Raw genomic sequence first — 20,388 nt, forward strand, 5'->3', positions numbered from 1 at the left:
GATGCAATGATGAATCCATGATGATGCAGTTTATTCAAAGCTTTTTTTTGTATTGATTTCATCGTCAGGGCACACCAAGTAATGACTGTTCTATTGCTATATCTATGGGCTACTTGATTTGTATCATGTGAATTAATACTAAATATAAATAAAATTGCAAATGGAAATATCTACGGAGTGAATATCAAGTAATAAATATATAATATGATATAATATAATATAATATAATATAATATAATACCAGATAATTATTATATAAAAATAAAATGAATATAATATGTTTCACCTCATTGTGTCGTCATCATTCACGGACGGCTGCTTTTCTGCCTCCGTGTAATTAGTTTTAACCTTAGTACGACAGAAGCCTGCGTGGCCCACGACACATTGGTGTGTGTTTCCCGGAGACTTCAGAACAAATAAGCCTATTTACCGGCGAGCGCGAGGAAATGTGCATTTTGTGATCCCTCCATGTGCGCGGCAGATAGACGACACGCGCACAGCGAGCGGCGTCCTGCCGCGTTTCTGGGATCTCCATGGCGACTGTTGCATAACGCGGTCACGTTGAGAGCTTTAAGTTATCCTTGAGGATGTGCACTCAGTATCAGTACCTGCTTGAGCCTCCTCCCTGCTGCCTGGCCTGACAGGCGCCGCGTGACGTCGCCTTGAGTCAGGCTTACACATGTCCGTCTAAAGTAATCTCGGACCGACCCCGATACGCAAAGGCCGGCGAGCGGCGCCGGCTTCCTGTCAAAGCCAAACGGAACGATAACAAACTATGAAGTGTGGCTTTAAGAGCGTGATGCAATGACTCAACACGGCAAAGCTAATGAGCCATTCTGCCGCAAGTACAAGAATGTAATTGCCGTCAGTGGATTTGTTTTTTTCCTGCCAAAAGTCAATGGAATGCCCTTCTGCTTAGACGTTTGGTCAAAGTCCTGAAAGGGGTATTTGTCCGCCGCCACTATCTTAATGACATCAGTCTTGGAATTGCATGGAAGTGATTGATACGGGCGCTGAACCCTTCGTAGAGGTGGACGCCGGCATTTGCCATGCTACGTCCTGCACCTTTATCCGTGATCTACCCAGCGGTCCGTCTGCCCCTTTTTCCCCGTGTGGGTTTTTTTTCCGGCGGAGAACGTACCTCCACAATGTCGGAGTTGGTCCTGCTCTCGTGGGGCTCGTTGTACTCGGTGTATTTGAGCAGCACCTTGTCCATGTCTGTGCTGGCGTACTGGAACAGCTTGTTGGTGCTGTTGAAGATGATCAGGGCGATCTCACAGTCACAGAGCACGCTCAGCTCGTACGCCTTCTTCATCAGGCCGAACTTTCGCTTTGTGAATGTCACCTGGAGCGGAGGGGGGAGAGGTGGAGAGACACGGGGGAGGAGGGGGATTGTAGTTATTGCATCTGGAACAAACAAAATGAATTAAATGAATTAATAGTAAATAAACAAAATACAGTAAGTAAACATTCATACATGAATTTTGCGTATAGATATATATTAATATATTTCATATAAATATAACTTTTAATCGTTTATATTCATACATTTTATCCTTTTATAAAGGCAAAAAAAAAATCGGGTGTACATGTTTTGGGTCATGCATGGCACAATCAGAGCATGGGCCATGACTTTACGGAAAAATGTCATTAAGAGAATATTAAAAAATTGCGGTCTGCTGTGTTGACTTAACGACCTCTAACTGTACCGTTACTGCCACTCGCGAGTCTACGTTACCAGGAAAGTGGAAAAAAAAAAAAAAAAAAAAGAAAGAAGCTGGGCATCAATTTTAGGAAGTGAAAATAATCTGTCTCAGAGCGATAACGGCCACGCCGGGCGGCCGCCACCCTCACGTCAGGGCTGGATGAGGTTCGGCGCGGACACTGATGCGGCGCTCTGTGTGTTCGGACCCCGTCGGCTCCTCGCGCTTTGCCCCTTTGCCCCCGCTCTCCCGCAGACCATAATCACACTGTTTAAGATGACAAGGTTTGCATCCAACGGAAACACTCCTCTGACATCTATACCTATTGCTCATTTGCTACCTTGATGAAATAACCGCCGCGGGGAGAACATCGAGGCGTAGCTTTCAGTGTCTTCAAAATTAAATGCTCTCTTGTTTAAACAGCAGAGTTGTTCTTCTCTAGTTACTTACTTATGCAAAACTTATGTTTTATTTTCTTTCTTTTTGTTTCCCTTGCGTTTTGCCTTGGCCACTATCTTGAGCAGCCCACACCAGTACCCACACTGCCTGTCATAATAAAGAATAAATAATGAGTAAAGTCCATAATCGGCACATGTGCAATGCTCCTTTGTCTTATCAATCCAGTGTTTAAAATAAAAGCTCTCTGGATCGATCTCTCTCTCTCTCTCTCTCTCTCTCTCTCTCTCTCTCTCTCTCTCTCTCTCTCTCTCTCTCTCTCTCTCGCTCTCTCTCTCTACCTCTCTCTCCCTTTCTGACTGTGCATTCAGATTTAATCATTGAAATATGTGTATTAAAGGAACCGATTAGAGCGGAGGTACCGTATATTGTCGGATACACTGTATGTCGGGGCTGCAACCAGAGATCTGCTGCTAATGATCTGTTTATTGAGAAGACCAAAAGAAAAACGCCAAACTGACGGCAGTATGTTTTACACGCTCTTCGCGCGACCGTCTTGGAAAAACAATAACACGGCGCCGAGAAACCCCGTCTTTTAGCGTACTCTCGTCGGGGACTAGATCTTGCGCGTTTCGCCCTTCACGTTCTCACGGCTTTTGGGAGCTGAAAGAGTAGACGGGTGGGGGAGAGATGGATATTGATAGATAGTTTTGCATTTCCTGAAATGATATCTCCCAGGATGCACGGGGTAAACCGAAACCAAACCAGACCATCCCTCTGACCCCGATCCGCTCTCCTTCGCTCTCTCTCTTGGTGGAGGGTGAAAGAACAAACAGAAAAAAAGAAAAAAAAAACAACCTCAATTGAACTCAGCGCGGCCCCGCACAAACTTTCCCTCGCAAGTTTTTCGGTGATGTCACTGTAGATCAAAAAAACGTCCTACTATGGTGGATTATGACATAGTAATACTTTATGATTCATATCCCCATATCTAGAATTTATCCTGTGCATAAATATATATATATATGAGTTTTATTTTATTTTATCTTTTTATTATTATTATTGTATATATTTCGTCATTTATTTTATGTGTTTGCAGACTCGGTGGTAATTGCAATTCAACAATCGTTGCCATGACAAATTCCTTGTATATGAAAATGAAAGGAGATTATCATTCTGATTCTGATTCTGGTGACAATAAGGGTAATTGCCATATATAATATATTTAACAGCTAGGCGGGGGTGGGGTGGGGGGTTTAGAGGCACACTTTCCACTGGTTGTGTTCTGTTCTCTCCGACGGACCATTAAAGTTTCAGAAAGTGGCACACATGCTGGTTTCATGATTTTCTGGTGTGTGGGTCCCCCGCGGAGCGCGGAGCCACAGCAAGCCAGTCCGCCCCCCTTCCCCTCCCCGACGTCGACACATTAAAGCACTCATTCTCACATACAGTATATTGTGCCCCTACTGTACATGGATTCTATGTACGACGTCTCCATAAACACGTCAAACACAATTCAAAGACAAGTGGAACTGCCGTGGAGGCAGGTGTCCACGCAGGTGTCCTAGCTGTCAGGAGGAGGAGGGACCGCTCAGCACGGGAAGAAATGCGATTTTTTTCTTTTAAATGACAAAAAAGCCTCTATAATAATCAAACAATAACACCCACTCTCTTTCGCATGCAACCTGCTCCATGCAAGTAGCGTGAATTGATAGCACGATGCATAGACGACCGCTAAAACAGAGATATGCACAGTAACACACTAACTCCCAGGTGACGCACCGGACAACAAATGCAGGTGAAAATATGTTTTGTTTTGGTTTTTTTTAGCTCCTATGACTCAACACATCACGTTGGTCACCTCAAATCTCTTCTCACTACAGTGTTTATCAACTCTGTGCAGTATCTGTCTGCTGCGACTCCAGAAACAGGCCTGGAGGTATTTTCTTTACTCAACAAAAGTGATATAACATACCACTTTTCCCACATGGACTTACCTATCTATTTGTTTATTTATCTTTCTATTTACTTACTTACGTATTTATATATATTTTTTCTATTGTATATACAGTATATATAGTATATACTGTATATATACTATAAATATATATATATATATTCATTTTTGTGTGTTGTGTTCAAGGTGCTCAAATAGATTCGATTTTGGTCTATTCAAAATTTCGGTTGATAAAAAACACTTTTATTTCTAATAGCTTATTGGTTTTCCGTACAGAACCCACTGTAAACCACTGTATCATGCTCAAATTGTGTAATCTGTGCCCTTGGTCAGTGAGGCCAGTTAGAAACACAATTAGGGTTATAATGATTGAAAAAGTAAGAATAATAATGATAATGATAATAATAATAATAATAATAATAATAATAATAATAATAATAATAATAATAATAATGATAGTAATAATAATAATAATAATAATAATAATAATAATAATAATAACTATAATACTAATAATAATAGTAGACAACCATTACAGCAGCTGCGCTGCTAGTGCACCAGTGATAAAAAAAGGACCCTTCAACACTGCGTCAGTATGAACCCAACTGTGAGCTGATTTCACAGTAGATTGATAAGCAGAGTGTGAAACCTTTCTTCACAACTTTATACACCCACACACTTTTACAAACACATATAAACTTACAAGCACAGACACACTAACTTATCACATTAACTCATCATTTGGAAGTCTAAATGGACTCTCTCTCTCTCTATTTCTCTCTCTCTCTCTCTCTCCCCCTCTCTCTCTCTCTCTCTCTCTATCTTTATTTCCCAAAAACACGGCTCCTCTCCATTAAACTCATTAATTTCTCCAGCCAACTGAAGTAGGGTGCTCACAGACAAAATTTAAATGCCGAAATTATAATGAAATAAAAAATGCATCTGGGATGAAACGAGGGGCAGAGGGAAAGCAGGGATATGAAGATGATGATTCTGTGGCACATGGGGCAGGAGGGTGGCCGGGGGAAGGAGGAGGAGGAGGGAGGTGGCCTAGGGGGTGGAGGTTTGTGGGGGGGGGGGGGGGGGGGGGGGGGGTGAGGGGGTGGACGCACAGGAAGCACATTTGTATGCATTTCCTCTCATAACAGGAAGAGGCCAGTGGCTTCCCCTTCACAATGGCTTCGCTTCTCTGCTTCCCACCTCCTGCCTCCCTGAGCTTCCCTGGGGTGAGGAGGAGGAGGAGGAGGAGGAGGAGGAGGAGGAGGAGGAGGAGGCGGGGTGACGAAGACCAAGCAGGACCACTGGTTGGCCGACCAAACACACGCACACACGCACGCACGCACGCACACACACACACACACACACGCACGCACGCACGCACACACACACACACACACACACGCACACACACATGGAGCTGCACAATATGTCTGACACAAACACTTATTCCATTGTCAGAAGGCTGTGCAGGCAGGAAGAGATGGGCTCACACAAAAAGGAGTAAGTCGTGAAGCTGGAGACCTGGGCCTGAACTCTGCCTCACAGCTAAAGAAGCTGCTAAGAGGAACATTACCACAAAAGAGGCTTTGTTCCTCCTCTAATATATGCAATGTTCTCCCTCTCTCTGTCTCTTTCTCTCTCTCTCTCTCTCTCTCTCTCTCTCTCTCTCTCGCTCTCTCTCTCTCCACTTATCTTCCTCCGGTGTACCTTCACTGCACTGTGCGTGATGATACACACAGTCATTTTAGTGTATTTATTTGTATTTATTTATGTTGTATTTACTTATTTAATAAAAAACAAGAATTAATCTATTATTTAAATATTTTTATGTTTATTTATCTATTTTTAATTCATGTTTCTCTATCATTGTCTATTTCATTATTTAATTATGTAATTATTGAATTAATTAGTTATGTACTTACTTACATATTTATTTGTTTATCCAATTATTTATTTCTTTTTGTTAATTAATTGAATCCAAACGGATTCAAAGTTGCAGTGAGGACATTTTAAACAAACATCTATAGAACCCCACTAATTGCCGAGACAGTTAAGTGCAAGTTTCTCAAAGTATGCGGTGGGTTTTAATTTACTCCCCCCTCCGGAGCTGATGGTTACTCTGCAAAAAAAAAACGAAAAAAACCCACTGTAATTCCAGGGTAGCGCCGCCACGCCGTACGTGTTCCTGTTTATGCTGAAGGACCGCAAGTTGAAAGTGATATATCAACCCCCCCCCCCCCCCCGGCTGCAAAAATAAATGTGGGTGTATCTTTACAAAAATAACTTTTGTTTTCATTCACTTAAGGTGGGCGAACATGTGTCGTGGCACTTGAGCTTTTTAACTGTGGACGGGAGCGGAAAAAAAAAGAAAAAAGGGGAGTAGCGGAAATAGTTAAATCATTCAATTAGTTGTTGTCTACCGGCAAATAAGTCAAATAAAGACATGAATTTAGGAACGAGGGGAAAAAAAATGGATGTGAGGGAGCACGGGGAGCCAATATGGGAGGAGGGGAAGAAGTAAGTGAGCGCTGAAGGTGGGAGCTTGGCGAGCCCTTTTCAGGTGAGGTCTCTCTGGGTTAAACATACGTCACGGAGCGCTCGCACCGCGAGGAGGAGAAGACGAGGGGAAGGTGGGAAACAGGGGATTAGAGGAGGGGTGCAGGGGTGACGAGCCACCCTGCGGGCCTCATTATTTTCCTGCTGGTAATTTCACTTGCACGTTTTCTCACCCCCGATGCTGTTGATTAGAGGGAGGAATTGCTTTGTCAAAGAAGCAAAAAAAAAAAAAAAAAAAAAGATGAAAAAGAAAGAAAGAAAAAAAAAATAATAAAACGCTTGTTTCAGCTGCAATTCCGCCGCTTCGGCGATAGGAAGAGTGAACAACAGTGTGTGTAAAGGTAGGCAGTGTTGTTTCGTCGTTTTGTCTCAACCGCGGTCAGCATTTGTGTGTGCGTGCGTGCGCGTGGGAGGGGGCGGGTGGTGGGCGGGTGGGGAGGGTTTCTGTTCTACTTCCTGTGACTGATGACCTCATCCATGTTTGACCTTTAGCCCTGTTTGCGGGGGCTCTTTCCCTTTGGCACACCCATATCCATCGTTGCCTCACACACACACACACACACACACACGCACGCGCACACGCAGACACACACGCACACACACACACACACACACACACACACACACCCCAAAGCGCAAATACACACATGCACGCACTCAGTCATCCTAAATTAAGCCCACCGAGTGTACGTACCGGCTGGAGAGGTAACACTCATTAGAGGCAATTGAGGCAAATTAGTCGGACCCCAAGATAGCCGACTCCAGAGAGATAGAACTGTGTGAGCGTGTTTACATGTATATATTTGTCTAAGTTGCACAAACAAGACACTAAACGAACCATCTAAATTTTCGTCTCCGGGTATATAATCTGTTTAGTGTCCACATTTAGATATATGTCAGTGTGGGAGTGTTTCCGTGTGCGTGCACGCGCACGAAAGAGGGGTTCCGTCCACGGTCCCCATCTGTGTACGTGCACGACGCCGGGCGAGCGGAGTGTGCGTTCGTGGCACAGGGCGTCCTTTCATGTGCCTGAGGCGGGGAGAGGGTCTGAGTGGTCGGGAGGGTTGGAGCCAGCGCCCAGACACTGCCGTCCACTGTCCGGAACTCTGGGCAGCCAGTCAACGCCGGGGAGGCCTGGCCCTTCTGCCCTCGCTCGGAGGAAGTGTTTCGGGGGCTCGGGGACTCGGGGGCTCGGGGAGGCGGCGGCCCAAAGTGGCCGCCCAGCGCTAGCCCGGCCCCGTGCCACAAAAGCGGACGCGGGGAGTTGAGGTGCGGAGCGGCCCCGGTGGGTGGCAAGGCGGCGCTGACAGCTGGAGAGAATAGTGCCACTCACTGGAGCACCGCACGAGGAGGGGGAATGTGTGCGTACGAGATAAGTAGGGAGCCGGAAAAAAAACGAGGTGGTGGCCATAATGGCTGCTGAAGAATAGCCAGGGACTGGCTTTCTTTGTATCGGGACTGGGTTTCTTCTCCTTAAAATCATTATAGGCAAGAAGGTTCGTATGACCAGGAGTGGTACAGGGTGTCAGCATGTATCAAAGACAACATTTAAGACAAAATGGACATTTCATCAGTTAAATATTTGGTTCATTATTCCGATTAGACATGACTCTGATGCAGGAGAAATTGACAAACCTTTACAAAAAAGACAAAATTGAAATTATGACCTTTTTTTTTTTTTTTTTTTTTTTTTTTTTTTAATAATTTTAGGACCTTTTAAGGGCAGGAATATTGAGAAGGCAAGAACGCGGTATAGCTTATATTGGGGCTTTGGGTGTTCTGCACATGAAAAGGTAAAAAAAAAATATGCGAAGAATGTGAAGCCAGAAGTAATCCACAAACTCTTGTGGTGTTTATTTGGATTTGGCACCAGGACGTTTTCAAGAGGAAGTGAGAATATGCAAAAGGCCGGGGTTGAAGCTTTGCCCAAAAAAAAAAAAAAAAAAAAATTTTTTTTTTTAGTGTCTTTCTCCGTCCATCATGTCATGTGATGTTTGACTCGAGAAACTTGGCAACCAAAATGATGTCATTTTATTTGGCTGTAAAGTTGCATGACACCGAACACCATGCGCTCCGCCGAGCACGTGGTGAACTTCTCCACTTGTGGCCCCACGATTTCATGTGGGTAACAATGGGACATTAATTATTCAAACCAAAACAAGAACAAAAGATCAGGTAAACACGCAATCTATGATTTCAGGGAACAAACCAGAAGGGGAAGAATTGATTGACTCTCCTTTCCCTGAACTCTTTCTCCTCTCCTCTTCCTCGTCCCCTCCTTTCTTCTCTTCTCCTTCTCAGCTTGTAAGCAAAGCCCGGATATCGCAGCCATTGATTCCCTTCAGGTGTCCTTCCTGTCTCCCGCTCTCTCTCTCTCTCACTCTCTCTCTCTCTCTCTCTCTCTCTCTGCCCTCAGGAGCCGGAGTGCCGGGTGCAGCCGGCGAGCGGCGTCTAAGGCGGGGACGTGTGAGAAGGGCTGAGATAACAGTTGGGGAGGAAGTGTGGGCGCTGGTGCAACGCGATAGCCGTCCTCCTCATCTTATACCCGGTGACCTCCTCCTCCTCCTCCCCCTCTTGCCCTCCTCCTCCTCCTCGCCCGACTTCTTCTTCCCTCTGTCTGCCTGAATGTTCCCAGTGGGTAAAAAAAAAAAACCATGGAGTCACGCCAGCCTTTTCGTTTCTAACGTCTCTTTCCCTCTCTCTCTCTCTCTCTCCCCCCCCCCCCCTCTCTCTCTCTCTCACTCTCCCCCCCCCCCTCTCTCTCTCCCTCTCTCTCTCTCTCTCTCTCATTCGCTTCTTCTCCTCTTGGTAACTTCATCTGATGACCTTCGCTAAAGTGAGACAATGGCACTTGGAGAGCGGATCTCGCGATGGCGTGTTTACTCTCTCGCTCGCCGTGCGACCGCGATCTCATTGCGCTCGGTCTTCTTCGCTCTCCGTATTCTCTCGTTACCGACCGACGGTAATGGCAGAGGGCGGTCAAGATGGCCAGCGGACGCGTTGTACTTCGGCGACCCGTTCGGTGTCGGCCGATTCAATTCCTCGGACCGCCACGGGTGGACGCGTGCGGAGAGCGTGCCGGTAGGAGGTATTCAAGGAAGGCGTTTTAAAATGTAAAAAAAAAAGAAAAAGCGGGTGCGTGCCTCTCTCTTGTGCGTCTTTGTGCATGTGTGTGTCTGTGTGTGTGTGTGTGTGTGTGTGTGTGTGTTTGACCCGCGGTCCAGGGGGGGCAGCTCTGCGCCGTATGGATCCAATTGGGCTGCCAGGAAGCTGACGGAGTGTCAGCGGTCACTTGTGCCGCAGGAAGTGATTGATTGTGGGCCTGGAGGGCAGCGAGAGAACTCGTCTCCGTCCACTTCCTGCTCCAAGACAATGGCGTCTGCCCGAAGTCCGCTTCTCCGTGAATTACCGCTCAGTTGTTCATAATAACGACCGTAAACCGTGTCCAATAAAGAGAAGGCACGACCCTCGGCTCCGACCGAGGTCCGCGCCCGTCTCTGCCTCTGTCCCGCCGGACCGGTCTCCGCTCTGGGTCGTACGTTATTCTCGCAATATCAGCGTGGTTGTTTGTCCGCTTAGTTGCAGCCTGGGCTTCCCGTGGTTTGTCGGCGTGGTAATATTCCACTGCCGTTCAGCGAGAGTGGGTGGCACGGTGTGAGAGGTTGGGTGTGTGAAGGGTGCTACAGTAGCGTGCAACGTGTCGGCCGCGGTCGTCAGAACCGGCAGGGACGAGCAGCGTGGGATTTGGAGGTGTTGCGAATGTGCCCGCGTGCGAATCCCACTTCAGTGATGGAAATAATAAAATAAATAAAAAAGCATAATGAAAAGGAAGCGACCACCCCCTCTGCCCCCACGAACCGGTTAAAACCCCCTCACAAACCCCGGACTCGGTCGTCCCCACCCACCAAGTCGCACTCAGCCCCGGACTCCCAAAAGACCCTCATTGTCGGGGTTCAGGGTGTTTCTCCCCCACCGCACCTCTCCTCTCCTCCATCCCCTCATCCATCCTCCCCGCCCCCCCAGGGGACCTACCTGTCTGTTGCGTTCATCCATAATCCGCGTGATCTGAATCTTTTTCCTCCCCATCGTCCCCGTCTCTTTCTTTCTCTCCTCTTTCTGAAAGAACTTTTGCGCCTTTTTTTTTTCTCTCTCCCGTCTCTCTCTCTCTCTCTCTCGCTCTCTCTCGCTCTCTCTCGCTCTCTTCTCCGCCGACTCCTTCTCTTTATCTTTCTACTCTTCTCCTCTTCTTTCGCTTTCCTCTTCTTTGCGCTCTCTCTCCTCTAGCAGGCTTTTCTTCTTCTTCTTCTTCACTCTACTTGCTCCAGTCAGTTCAAAGATTCCAGCATCCGTACCTGCGATAGAGAGAGAGAGAGAGACATAAAGAGGGGGGTGGGGGAGGGAAAATAAGCATTAAGTGAAATGAAATATGGCAAAATACTGAGCGAGGGAAAAAAAATTATAATGAAAGTGGCATCACTGAAGCCACAAGGGAGGGTGAAGAAAGACAAAGGATCTGTCAACAATGTTGTGAGAGCTGCTGTGTTTTTTTCGCTGTCGATATCATGCAAATCAGTTTAAGGTTTTATTATTTATTTATTTTTTCTTTTTTTTTTTTTTTTTTTTCCCAAGCACCCGCATATAAGAGGAGACAGTACTGTCAGGATCTTGCCTCGTTCACAGAGAGTTTGACAGTGTTTTGGAAGAGCCGCTAACTTAAACGCTCTAATCACCAACGCTCTAACATTACCGCCAGACGGAGAAATACATTTTGTTTCTCGCCGCAAAACACCACTCTATTGACAGTGGAAACGCCAGAAACAGCTTATTTTTCTCCCTCCCTCCCTCCCTCCCTCCCTCCCTCCCTCCGTTCTATCTCGCTCACTCGGCAGATGAGAGCAATGGAGTCGAACACAGCTGTAAAACCTGGCACCGGCTCGGGCAAAAAAAAAAAAAAAAAAAAAAACCAACAGAAAGCAAATAGCAGTCGTCTGTTGAAAGGGTACTTCTCACAGTCAGAAATCCAACATAAAATTCCAACATGAACTTGTGACAGTTGATGAACTATTTGGATACGTTGACGGTGTGTGTGCGTGTGTGTGTGTGTGTGTGTGTGTGTGTGCGTAGGTCCGTGCGTGCGTGCGTGCGTGCGTGCGTGCGTGCGTGCGTGCGTGCGTGCGTGCGTGCGTGTGTGTGTGCATGTCTATGTGCGTGTGTGTGCACTATTGAGCAGAGAGAGAGAGAGAGAGAGAGAGGCAGAAATTATTGCTGAGCTAGACCTGGACCTCACGAGTGGGGAAGAAAGCTCCACTCCAAAAACTTTTGTGTATGTGTGCGTGTGTGTGTGTGCCGGTGTGTATGTGTGTGTGTGTGTGTGTCGGTGTGTTTGCATGTGTGTGTGCCGGTGCACATGTGTGAGGTTGGCTGAGCCAGAGCTCCAGTGCATCTCTCCAGAGTGCTAAAGTAGGCCAACCCAATCTATCTCGGGGAGGAGCAGAAGAACTGTTGTTGTGTTTTCTTTTGACAGTAGAGGTGATAACGTCCCTCGTTATGCAAATGAGCATCCCATTATTTAAGCTCAGTGCAATGCAGGGGAGCTGTCAGCGCCGTCACATAAAAAAATCCTCCGTCTACCCTGCCGCTTCTTTTTTTTTTTTTTCCTCTTCTCCTACTTCCCCCCTTCTTCTTCTTCTTCTCTCCGCTCTCCTCTCTGAACCAGATTTCCAGCACCTGGCAGCGCAGGCATCAGACGCTGATGTGGAAGACGACACCGCTTCACTAAAAGACATGTCACTCTCAGTCTCTCTCTATCTGGCTTACACACACACACACACACACACGCACGCACCTACGCACAAACACACACACACACACGCACACACACACGCACGCACACACGCACAAACACACACACACACACACACACACAACCACACAAACAGGTACACAGAATGATGCACATTCCTCCCTATCCTTTCCCGTGTTTTGATCTTTCTCTAACCTGAATCCATGTATTTATTGAGTAACATGCATGAGAAAGCACATGAAAGCCCCCAGAGCCAAGAACACTGCGCTGTAATGCTCTTGACCTCTTTGCGATGAAGAGGGAGGACAATGATAATGATGCGTTAATGGCGTTATTATAGGGCGAGGGTGGGGATTTTTTTTTAATCTTTCTTTCTTATCTTTATTTTATCTTTCTACAAAAGAATTACAGGCTAGAGGTGACTGTTTAGACAAGGTCAACAAAACAAATAAAACCAATACCAATACTAAATCATACCAATAAAAAGAATTCTTTGACTCCTGCCTTTAAGCCATACACAGTATAAAGTAAATACTTTCTATTTAATTATTTATTCTAAATAAATTTAAAAACATCTGTGTTCATAGTATGCAGGACAACAATGTAGACACACACACACACACACACACACCCACACACACACAAACTTATGTCGTGTCTGTGAGGACGAAAGCTGGACTGCACCGTCAGAAAAATATAACAAGATCTAAAATAAGATTGTGGCAACTCTCGAGAGGCTTTCCAAAACATTTTAGCTTTGCTCTACGTGAACACGCCCAGCAGATGAAAACGAAGAGCTGTCCGCTGGAAGAAAGAGGAATAAAGAGAGAGGGAGAAGAATGTTGTCAGACAGACTAGGATTACAAGCTGACAATGGGACAGCGAGACAGGGAAATCAATCAAGCGCGCCGCTCCGCTCCTCCCAGCCTCCTCCCCGACACGAGCCGCCCTACAATGCTTCCCAAAGCAGGGAGGCGTCACCTCCGTGATCCCTGCCTCCTGGCCTCCACCCGCCCCCACCCCCCTACTCGTTTTTTCCTCCCACAGCCCGGCGTGCTGAGCCGAGCCGAGCTGAGCCTCTCAATGTCAACACCCGCTGGGGCAAAACCTTAGGCCTTACGTACCATTAACACTAAGACTAAGCCCATGTCCTGAATATTTAATCCCTGCTTTGGCTCGCAGCTCCAGCCAGCACACCTTGAGGTGAGTTTCTGCTGCCGCTGACCCCCCCCAACCAAACAAACAACCAACCAACCAACCAACCACCCAACCAATTAACAAACCAACCAATCAACCAACCAACCAACCAACCAACCTATCTAGCAACCAACCAACCAGCCAACCAACCAACCAACCAGCCAACCAACTAACCAATCAACCCACCAACCAATCAACCAATCAACCAACCAACCAAATACCAAACAATCAACCAACCAACCAACCAACCAATCAACCAATCAACCAACCAAATACCAAATAATCAACCAATCAACCAACCAACCAATCAACCAATCAACCAACCAAATACCAAATAATCAACCAAATAACCTAATAACCAACCAACCAACCAAACTACCAACCAACCAACCAACCAACCAAATACCAAATAATCAACCAACCAACCAACCAACCAACCAACCAATCAACCAACCAACCAATCAACCAATCAACCAACCAAATACCAAATAATCAACCAAATAACCTTATAACCAACAAACCAACCAACCAAACTACCAACCAACCAACCAACCAACCAACCAACCAAACTACCAACCAACCAACCAACCAACCAACCAAACTACCAACCAACCAACCTACCTACCAAACAACCAAACAACCAACTAACGAACCAACCAACTACCCAACAACCAACCAAACAACCAACCTACCTAACAACAAAACGCACACACGTGGCCGTAAATCCCTCTGGCCCCTCTTCCTACACAACAATGCACGTCCCGTACGACATGCCCCCCTCGCCTTGCACTCTGCCAATGTGCCAGCAGAGTGCCAGGCCCCGCCCCCAACGCACTCCCCCTGGCTAGCAGTGCCTGTGCCCACCTCAACAACAGCAGCAGCAGCACCCTCTCCCCCGCCTCCCCTGCCTCCCCTGCCTCCCCCGCCTCCCCTACCTCCCCCGCCTCCCAGCCCTTGCTCGTTGCCTCCCGGGAGACTGCGAAAACCAACCCCCCACGCAACCGAACAGATTACCACCGAAGCACTCAATCCTATTTAGCATTGTGACGCCAAGACAGCGGGGACTTCAGGTGGTGGGGGGAGAAGGTGGGGTTGCGGCGGTGGCAGTGGTCAGGTGGCAGCGCATCCCTAACATGGGTTCACTGATGCCCAATCTTAACGTTGAATGGCGGGAATTTTCCACAAGAGGCTGACAGTGTGACACCTGACCTTGAAAGGCCAAACCAGGGCAGGAAAAAAGGGAAAGTGAGAGAGAGAGAGAGAGAGAGAGAGGGAGAAGGAGTGAGGGAGGGAGGGAGTGGAGTGGAGTGAGACGCTGGTGGGTGGGTGAACTAACAAGCTTTGGTACATCAAGCCAATTTACTAATCCAAAAGTCAAGCTTTTGGGAGAGAGGGGATGTGATTTGGAAAAGCGACAGAGAAAAAAGACAAAAACACACACGCACACACGCACGCACGCACACACACACACACACACACGCACACACACACACAATCTGTCCCCCACTGAGGTTTCACACTCACACAGCAACCTGAGGAAGAGGAGGGTGGGTCAAAGCGGGCTCCGAGTGGCATCCGTGGGTGTAGAAATGGAGACTAGAAAGACAGATAGACAGACAGATAGATAGATAGATAGATAGATAGACAGATAGATAGATAGATAGATAGATAGATAGATAGATAGATAGATAGATAGATAGATAGATAGATAGATAGATAGATAGATAGATAGATAGATAGATAGATAGATAGATAGACAGATAGATAGATAGATAGATAGATAGATAGATAGATAGATAGATAGATAGATAGATAGATAGACAGATAGATAGATAGATAGATAGATAGATAGATAGATAGATAGATAGATAGATAGATAGATAGATAGATAGATAGACACACATAGGGGAAAGAGAAAGAATACTGAGAAACAGAAACGATGGAGAGAAGAGAGTGAAATGGAGGGAGGCAGAGAGAGGGAGAGACAGCGAGAGAGAGAGAGAGAGAGAGACAGAGAGAGAGAGAGAGAGAGAGAGAGAGAGAGGAGGAATCTCTTCAAGAGGCACAGAGTCTCTCCGGGGTGGGAGGAGGGGGAGGAGGAGTGGAAGAGCTGTACCCATGACCCTCCCATCTGTTAAGCAGACGGATGGAGATGGGGGGAGTGGTGGGGGAGGAGAGGAGAGGAGGAGGGGGGGGGGGGCGGATGGACGAGAGCGAGCCACGATTCAGCACATAGATCTAATGAGTGCGCTCTCCCTCTCTCTCTCTCTCTCTCTCTCTCTCTCTCTCTCTCTCTCTCTCTCTCTCCGGTCTGTGAGAAAATGAGGAGGAGGGCTGTGGGAAGGTATATACACACGGCACCAAGCGCCACAAGGCTGTATTCTAGGTCGCCTCTGTCCCATGTGTTTAGTCACTAAAAACTAATACACAGCACATGGCGCTTCCTCCCTGTTGTAATAGCCGGTCTGCGTTGTTATTGAGGACAGACGACTCATGCCACCCAATCACAGCGGGAGGAGGGAGGGCGAGAGAGAGAGAGAGAGAGAGAGAGAGAGAGCGAGAAAGAGGAAGTTTGTCTTGGCTCGTCATCGCTCTCCTTGAGAGGCAGCTGCGTTGTGCAAACCGAGACGCCGGTACGGAGTAGGTGTTTCTGACCAAAGGTTCGATCGACTGTTTCTGCATTCGGAGAATAGGGAAGGGCGACGTGCGACACCCGCCCCTGCAGACTCCGATGCGAGTGATGCGAGAAGGATGCACCGTGTTTCTTTTTCTTTCTCCATTTTGCTTCCAAGAAGCCCCACCTAGATGCGACGCAGGCCCAACTTGCGCTCCATCTGCAATGCATTTGGTAATAGCATGTGTCATGGAAAAGGGAGAGAATGAGAGAGGGGAGAAAAAAAAGCTCCATCCTACTAGGAAATGTGGGTGTGAAGATTAAAAAATAAATAAAAATGAAAAATAAAAATAGAAAATAAAAATGCGGTTAGTGAACCTTTTTGGGTTTGTTGTATGGTACATACAATAAATACACTCTACACGCTGTTTTTTTTTAAATACACATTCCGTGAAGGGGGGAGCACTCTCAGTCTTTCATGTGCGTGTGTGTGTGTGTGTGTGTGTGTGTGTGTGTGTGTGTGTGTGTGTGCGCGCGTGTGTATCAGGTCTCATTGTGCCTCTTAATGTCATTACAGCCGGTGACTCCGCCGCATGGAGCGTCGCACTCCCCCATCTGTCACAGCGAGATAGGCAGGGTGACGAATGGCTATCAGTGGCTGTCCTGATCCCCCCCCACCCTCCCACCCCCGAAAAACCCAAACCACCACCCCTCTACATCCTCTCCTCCTCCGATCGCTGGGGGGGGGGGGGGGGGGGGGGGTTGGGGGGGGGTTGGAAGGCGAGTGACCCAAACCTGGGCGGTCGGCCACGGCGTAGGTGGGCCTCGGTGGCACCGAATCACAGCAGATATTAGGGGGGGCTAATTTAACGTGTTAGCAGCTAAAGAGATTAGCGGCGTGTACATCTGGGGATTAGGGTGAGAGCGGTGTATCATCACATAATGTGTTTGTTTCCTCCTTCCCTCGCTCTGAGTGCGCTCGATAAACCCCGAAGCTTCGAGATCCTGCGATCACGCGACGACACGCGGGTTATGAACTTGCGTGTGTGTGTGTGTGTGTGTGTGTGTGTGTGTGTGTACGTGTGTGTGCGCGCGTGTGTGTGTGTGCGTGTGTGTCCGTCTCTCTCCATTAGCTCATGGTTAAGTCAGATCGTTAGGGACTTTCACCCTTTTCACATACGCTGCGATGGCGATGTTGCTAAGGACCCAGGCTCCCGTCTATTGATTAAAACCGATCGTCTGCACTTGGCAGTCGCTCTATTTACCTTGTTAGACAACGAAAAGGCAGACAGAGACCAGTGCGAGTCTAAGCGCGACAACACAAGGTGGAGAAATCCAACAGCCACACTTCTATATCAAAAGGCCGGGTTGGTTTTCTGCAATCAAGCTGGACATTCCAGCTCACGTCCCAACGGCTTTTACCGATAAAAAATGTACTTTGTTGACGCCGGTCCACGGTAATCAGATCCTCCGATTCTGTTCCGCGTCTTGGATCCTTCCGCATCCAAACCGCTCCACATCATGGACGAAGAAAGAAAGACAGGAACACGCACGCACACACACAGAGGTTCGGGGGGGAAGGATGTGACATCAGAAGCCACAGACAATCAAAGGTGCTAAAGGTGCTTCCTTCCCTGAACCGCTCCATCCGCAGAGCCCTCATCCACAAACTGAACCCGAGCCACCACCTTTCTTCCAGCTAAACACGGCGGAGGGAAGGAGGCGCAAAGCTGTTGTTTCGTGGCTCCGGTGAGAACGCGGAATCTTTTTGTCGAGGCTGAACTCTGGATATGAATAAAAGAAAATAAAAAATCCTCTCTGCTCGATTTGGGTTTCCTTGTGATGTAACCGATTGCGAAACAAGGGAGACGGGACGAGAAAAAAAAAAAAAAAAGAGAGAAATCAACTGATTGGAAAGCTTTTTTTTTTTTTTTTTTTGCTTTGCCTAAAAATAGATGAACAAAAATAACCTCATTTATATATATATATATATATATATATATATATATATATATATATATATATATATATAAAAATCTTAAAATAAAATCCCAAAATGATGGTGCTTTCGGAGCGCCTGCGCGGGGCGGGGCCTGTGGTATCGGTGGCGTGTCGCGAGGCTAAAAGCGCGACTTCTGACTGTTTTCATTTCTGCTTTCAGCACCTCAGCTGAAATGGCTGCCTTCCACCCCAACGGCAGTCACTTGAAAATTGGTTGAACAGTTTAGCAACAGAACTGCGCCCCCACCCACCCCCAACGCGCACACACACACACACACACACACACACACACACACACACACACACACACACACATTTTCAGAGAGCAGTTGTTAAAAAAAAATAACAGCTGCCTGTGAAAAAGTGAAAAAAGTGAAAAAAAGAAAAAGAAAAGAAAAAAAAGGTGATTATTTAGGGAAGTTGCTGTATCTATAATGATGTCCGGTGTGCGTAGAGGTTTCCTCAAATCAATTTATCTGAATTAAGTCATATTTATGATATGATGGATGACAAATGATAAATAACACCTCAATTTGTATTATTAATATATTTATCATTTTTGCATATATGGGTTTTAATATTTATATTTTATATATTTTTTAATAATTACATTTATTTTACTGGACCATCTTCTCTTCATCCTCCGTAGGGTGCTTAGCCATGAATACCAACAATACAACGCTTTACTTTACTTCCTTTATGAGGCAGATTAAAAAAAATGTAATGAAGCAGTTAATTTATTTCGCAAAATGCTCCTTCATTATTGCCGTCGTGGCTAAAACGTCCTGACGCCAGGCAGCTCAGTGGAGGTGGCAGGGAGAGGAGTAGCAGAGCTGTTCATTTGGGCAGCTGCGGTTCTCACTCAGCGCCGGCAAACAGGAGCCTGGGGAGGGGGGGCGGGGGTGGCGGGGGGGGGCGTCGCGGAGACAGGTAACCATCCGTCAGAGCCAACGCAGGAGACAGGTGAGAGCCATCTTTCCATAGCCCCATTGCCGACCTCCCCAAGGACGCGGGGACTTGACACGATGCGTCAGCCTCGCCTTTGAAAGGAGGCCAAGGGCTGTAAAGCTGCAGCTGCCGGGCCAAAGGCAGGCGGGCGGGAGGGCGCGTGTAGGGGCGGCACAAAGACAGACGGATCGACACGGAGCCGCCATCGCTCCCCGATGTCTGCTTCGCGTCACGGTGCCGTTGGCTTATGGACAAAGGCGTATTAGCCCATAACCGAGAGGGGGGACTTTAACAATTCGTATTCACTATCCTTACAAGACGACACTTGAATGTTGCACAGTGGCTCATTATCTAGCAAAGGCTGGACAGCTGGCGATTGGGTTTTAGACCACCAGAGCGATACCACCACAATGACAAACACGGCGCGTATGCACTCCTCCGTTCTGACAAAGTGGAAAAAAAACAAAAAAAAAACAAAAGAAACTGAAAAAAAAAACAAAAAAAAACAAAAAAAAAAACCAGCAGAACGAAAAGCAGAAGTTTGGGTCAGCCGCAACTTGAAAAAAAAAAAAAAAAGGCTGAAATGAATCACAACTGCAAGTTTTTCCGTTGTGTTGGGGCAACGAACACGGTCATTTTTTACAGATGAAAGAAATCTCGAAACACAAGCCAGATAACCCCGTTCAAACGGAGAGAGCGACAGAGACACACAGAGAGAGAGAGAGAGAGAGGAAAGAAAGAAACAAACACTGAAGACTGCGGCGATGGATTCCGACCGCCGTTCCAGAACCTCCTATCGTTTTACCTTCCACCACAGAGCGCCCTGCATGTCATCCCTTCTTCACCCCCCCCCCCACCCCCCACCCGGCTTCTCGTCCTCCCCCCCCCCCCCACCTCTCTCTCTCTCTCTCCCTCTCTCCCTCCCTGCCTATCTCTGACGTTGGAGCCCTGCTCCAGCACGTTTTCCAACCCTTTTGTCGGGTCCTGCATTGGCCCCGTGCCAGAGGTCATGTCTCCCAGCGTCGCCTCGCATGTTGCCAAGTGCGCTACATGCGACACAGGTGCGGAAAAACACACCAAGACCGCCCGACCGCCGGGACCCGTACCGACGCCGCACATGCACGCCAACACACGTTCAAGGGTATTTGGGTCCGGGTTCATATCTCCTCGTGCCCCGCATTCGTGACCTCCACATTTTTGTTTATTCTATACA

The 20,388-nt window shown here is 47.3% G+C and overlaps 1 protein-coding gene across 8 annotated transcripts in view; it reads right to left on the reverse strand.

The window, feature by feature from the left end:
• The window catches only part of mef2cb (myocyte enhancer factor 2cb), a 73,554-nt gene that overhangs the window by 27,242 nt on the left and 25,924 nt on the right, over nucleotides 1-20,388 (reverse strand). For all 8 annotated transcript variants that reach the window (XM_080003580.1, XM_080003584.1, XM_080003583.1 and 5 more), the window contains 2 exons: nucleotides 10,645-10,964; nucleotides 1,142-1,345 (listed from right to left, as the gene is read on the reverse strand). In XM_080003580.1, the coding sequence (XP_079859706.1) occupies nucleotides 1,142-1,345; nucleotides 10,645-10,698 (258 nt within the window). In that variant the 5' untranslated portion in view covers nucleotides 10,699-10,964. The remainder of the gene's footprint in view (nucleotides 1-1,141; nucleotides 1,346-10,644; nucleotides 10,965-20,388) is intronic.

Source organism: Zeus faber, assembly GCF_960531495.2.
Source record: "Zeus faber genome assembly, chromosome: 7".
Lineage (NCBI taxonomy): Eukaryota > Metazoa > Chordata > Actinopteri > Zeiformes > Zeidae > Zeus > Zeus faber.